The sequence below is a fragment of the Alligator sinensis genome, unplaced genomic scaffold (assembly GCF_000455745.1).
Source record: "Alligator sinensis unplaced genomic scaffold, ASM45574v1 scaffold166_1, whole genome shotgun sequence".
Lineage (NCBI taxonomy): Eukaryota > Metazoa > Chordata > Crocodylia > Alligatoridae > Alligator > Alligator sinensis.
Genome location: NW_005842098.1, coordinates 1566204 through 1571356, shown reverse-complemented (window position 1 = coordinate 1571356; position 5153 = coordinate 1566204). Strand labels below are relative to the sequence as shown.

The 5153-nt window shown below is 45.4% G+C and overlaps 1 protein-coding gene across 1 annotated transcript; it reads left to right on the top strand.

Moving 5' to 3' along the window:
• The first annotated feature begins 3674 nt into the window (after positions 1 to 3674).
• On the top strand, positions 3675 to 5147 carry LOC102386419 (histone H4). Its single transcript, XM_025204828.1, has one exon. It carries the CDS (start codon positions 4108 to 4110, stop codon positions 4417 to 4419), a length of 312 nt encoding a protein of 103 aa, XP_025060613.1. The 5' UTR covers positions 3675 to 4107; the 3' UTR covers positions 4420 to 5147.
• Positions 5148 to 5153: the final 6 nt, after the last annotated feature.

Genomic DNA, 5153 nt, shown 5'->3' with positions numbered 1-5153 from the left:
CAGGAATACAACATAAAACAGGGAAAGAACCTGAGCATCTTAACTAGTGTTTCCCAAATTGTACAGTGAACTGCCTGTCATTTAAAACAAGGTATATAGTCCCCAGCTGTCCAAATAAATGTACAAGGTCTTCATAACATTTTCAAATAAAATGTTGGTGCCTAAAGTGCAACATAGTGGCCAAGACACTTTGAGGATGGACAGTGGAATGTGAGCCCTAAAAAATTTTGGAAACAATATTCTAAACCAATGTTTAAAAAAAAAAGGAAGTAAGGAAGAAAAAATGGTTTGTTAGGAAGAGGTGGTTAGCACCAACTACAAAATCATGAAATGTGTGAACACATGAATACACACAAAAAAGCAAGGAAACAAAATATATTTTTGTTATGTAACAGTAACTAGATGTTGCTTTTGATGATCTTGGGTTTAAATGGGATATTTAGGCGTGTAAAGAACCATGGAGTAACCTGCTTTGTTAATAGAATAAAAAGACCTAGCCTTATATTTGACCGGTATGTTACTAGGAAATTTTTATTATTTAGTATCTCTTTTGATTAATTTGGAAAAGTAGGTTTCCTACCTCTCATACATACACATAAGAGTGGATAGCTCAAGTAGTTAGGACCATGGGAAAATAGAGCTAGAATAGACCTCTGGGCCATGTCCACATGAGTTTGGACATTTGTTTCCCTGGGGGCAAGAAGCAGTGACATACCTTGTAACCGTGCTACTTGTCCCTGGGGACTGCCCATGCCATGCGCCCTCTGGCAAGCAGCATTACCCCAGGTGGGGTAGGGGAGGCTGGTCCCAGCAGCCTTACCTGGGATCCTGGGGGCTGGGGAAGCTGCAGCTATGGTGTTCCTGCAGCTGGGAGCCCAGCCAGCAGCTGAAGCATGGGTCAGGCTGGCCAGGCTCTGGTTGTGGGTGGTGTGCTCTGCCACCACATGTGCTGCCCCACTTTTTTCAGAGGTCAACCCCCGATCCTCGCGATGCAAGGTAGCAGTGTGGGGGATGTCTGAAATCCACCAAATCTCCACAACATCTTCTTTTCTCTAGGCTGAACACTCCCATTACTGTCAGCCTTTCCTCATATGGCTTGCTCTTCAGGCCTGAGGCCAATGCCTCTGAAATGACTTCAATCAGTTTCTTCAGTATGCTAGGGTACATCCCATCTGCCCCTGTTGACTAGAAATAATACTAGTCCCCCCCTCCACCCCCATCCCCCCATCTCCAAGATCCATGCAGAGAAAGGCATACATCTTTTTTAGTACAGGTCTCGCATTGTTTATATTACAAAAACAACAGCAAAAAACCCTCTGTGCCATAAAAAGGTGACTTTTTTCAACAAATGAAAGAGTAAATGTAAGCTTCAGACATACCTCCCCCTTTTTTAATTTGCATGTGACACTGCTTTCATTCTATTTCAGGTGAATGTAATGAAGAGAATGAGACAAAAAGAGAGCGAGAAAGAGAGAGCAGTGGAGTGGGATAAATCTGAGCTTTGTAATGGGTGATTGAATTGATGGTCACCTTGAAAACAGTTTATTGGGTTTCCTCTGGATGCAGCATAAGGGACCAATTACAAAACTGAAATAGAATAAGGGAAATGTGCCAGGATGTGAGATGTGGGTTAGCAGAACAATGACTGTTTAGAGCAGGGACTAAAACCAAGGTGGACTCTGTGAGCTAACTGGAGGCCTGCAGCAAACTGGGGGAGAGGGGAACTCTTAAAGCTGGAAGGGATTCCTGGTAGTTCTCCTTGGATCAACTGTAGATGCAAACCTGGGGATACCATTGCTAGGTCTTTAAAGAAAGAAGTCCCAAAAAGAAATGGCGAGCCCTTCTCCCCTGATTTTGACATATCTAGGTAAGGTGAGACTGCTTTGGGATCAGGGACCTGTTCTCACAGAAGGGCCTGGGTTATGAGGGCCCATGCACAGGACTGTCTTCTGGAAGTGCCATAGGGCAAATGTAGGTAGCACTCTCAGGATTGAAGCAGCTAGTTAAATAAGTATGGTGAGTCTGATCTAGGGGCATGGCTTACAAACAATTGAAATGTACATGTCTCTGGAGCAGGGATGAGCTGGCTGGTTAATCAGTAGTAGTGGTCCAGGGAATGTAAAGGTCTGTATAATCAGAATAAAACTACTGCCCCAAGAAGAAATAGCTATAACCTTGCTCTGAACACCATTACAATGGGAAGTAAGAGAAGCTCATAAAGTATTAGAAGAGCAATTTTTTCTAATATTTTTTCTGGTGAACAAGAAAACAAGAAAATGAAACGAGATTTAAGGTGGAGGTTGGTAAATGAGTTGCCAAATTTATGGCCAAAAAGAATTCTTCCACCTAGATTAGATTGGCACAGAATGTATGGTATATACTTTCTTCTGTGGCATGGGGAGTGGTTTCTTTCCTCTGATCATCTGAGCAATATATTAACTATATGCATAATTGTTATAGGGTATTCCTGGACTTTTGGGTATTTTTTCTTGCAACAGGAGTGATGATTCAAAGTGGTGATTTAGGGGATTCCTTTGTTTAACTGTAACTGGTGAATGCCAGGGACTGGTTTTAATGGCCCAGGAGCCCCTTCAAAATGATACTTCTAAATTTATAAACATGTGACATGGAAGCCTATGTTAACAGCAGAATAAATTCAATAACCCAGGAGCACCGTCTCTGTCCTGGGTCATATGTTCCTTTCAAAGACAGAGAATGTATTTTGATTGAAACTATGCACCTTGAAGGAGAATATCCATCAGAGGGCAGTAAAAGATCAAAAGAAAGAGTGGGATCATTCTTCAGAACTTCTGGAAACCCATTTCAGTCATTTTTATCTGTTCTTTCAAAAATTCATTTTATTATTAATTTGTGCTATTATATACTTTATAATGTCTACCCCATTACATCCTTGAAGTTTTGCACTTTAATTTCTTTCCTTTCTCTTCCCTTAGCCTTTAATACAGTAAGTATTAATTTCAAAATATAAAATTAGTGGTTTTGCCCAGTATTTAAAATATTGTGTCCTGCTCTCTGGAACAACATATTTTTGTTTGCTTGTTTTTAATCCCCCTGATAGTTTTAATTTGTAGTTAATCTGATCAAAACCCATACTATTCTACATATGCTATAAAAGGTGATGTAATAGTTGATACACACACACAGACACACAGACACACAGATAAGATAGTTTAAAGAATGGAGAAAAGTCTATAGTTTTCAATTCTATAAGAGGGCTTTGATTTACTTCAACTTACTTTGTTCAGTTTCATTTACTGGCAATCACACTAACCATCATTATATAAACTATGGCAAATTCTAGCAAGAGCAGGGAGGAGAAATACATGATGGTGATGTGTTAGAAAATCTGATTAGTTGGATTTTGCCACCAACTAATTAATTAAAACTGGAGGTGACCTTTTGAAACCAATGAGCCATGCACCTGAATCAGCACTTTTGGAAAACTCTCAGGAAGAGGAAAAAATAGGACATGATCATGAAAATTGTAGCCTGAAATTTGTTCTATATTTTGGCCATTATCTAAGGCATCCTTTATAGGAGGAAAAAAAGGCATCTCATAGACAAAAAATAGCATTCTCTGTGAGCCGAGGGCAGTATTTAGCCCTGTTGATCTGAAGTCAGGCAGAAGGCAGGATAGAGGTACACTAAATAAAGGAGACATGCATACGCATTCATGAGCCCAGCTCACTTTATTAGATGTTGTGAAAGGACATGCACAGAACAGTATTAAAAAATACAAGTAGTTCCTCTCGTCAAAAACAACTAGCCCGAGAACTGGACAAGGTGTCTCATATCTGTAAATAACACCCCCGTGCCCCAACGCGCGCGAGCGCGCCCACACACACACACACACGCGCGCCCCGCGGGAAACATGACAAAGGTATCAAGCCCGAGAGCCCGCCTCTTTCAGGAACCTTGAACGACGCGTGACTAGGTCATCACAGGAAGAAAGGCCATGGAAAAAAAAATACAATGGAGCCAAACCCCACCCCATTTATGCAGGCAGTTCTCAATCAGGTCGGACCTTGGCCTATATATACGCAACCGGGAGTTCAGTTACTTACTTAGTAGTTCCGTTTGCTCATTATGTCGGGTCGCGGCAAAGGCGGCAAGGGGCTGGGGAAAGGCGGCGCCAAGCGCCACAGGAAGGTGCTGCGGGACAACATCCAGGGCATCACTAAGCCGGCCATACGCCGCCTGGCTCGGCGCGGCGGCGTGAAGCGCATCTCCGGCCTCATCTACGAGGAGACCCGCGGGGTGCTCAAGGTCTTCCTAGAGAACGTGATCCGCGACGCCGTCACCTACACGGAGCACGCCAAGCGCAAGACCGTCACCGCCATGGACGTGGTCTACGCGCTCAAGCGCCAGGGCCGCACCCTCTACGGCTTCGGCGGCTGAGCTGCTTTTTCCCATAGCACCGCCCTTTAGTAACCCAAAGGCTCTTTTAAGAGCCATCCACCTTGCCGTGAAAAGAGCTGTTACTCTGCAAGTGCAGTTTTGCCGGTCCTGACCAGCTGGTTACGCTTTCCTCTTTCAGGGAGTCGGTGGTTATTCTGCGGCAGCAAGCAGTAGATGGTTGTACTTGCCAGGATGCGGCTCGCCCTCCCCTGGCTGTAGGTTGTCTGGGCGCCTCCTTATTGTCTGACACGGAAACAAAAGAGCCGCTTCCTCTTCCAGAGAAACTAGTTCCTGATCGGGGTCGGGCACCGCTGCGTTACCTGAAGAAGTCGAGCCAAAGCGGGGGAAAACTTTCTCGGAGCTCCGAGCCGCCCGGCGCCTCCTGTCCTTCCTCCCGTGCCAAGGGACAAGCGCGGGGACGAGACCGGGGGAGGAGAAAGGGCCGGGACTGGCTGGAGACGCGGATCGGGTTTCATCTTCTCGTGGGGACGGGAGGAAATGCAAGCGGGCCGGGGAGAAAGCTAGCCCAAGGCTGGAGGGGCAGGAGGGGGGCTGCCCGCCTGAAATGGGGAAGGAAAAGGTGCCTAAATCCGGTGGCTGCCTCTGAGAAGCCCGCGCCTTGCGGGGACCTGTGCGTGGCTAGGGCGGGCGAGCAGGGGCTGGAACTTGGTTCCTCCCTCAGTCCCTTCGCCCCTTGGAAAGTGCAAATCTTTCTCTCTCACACACACTCTCAC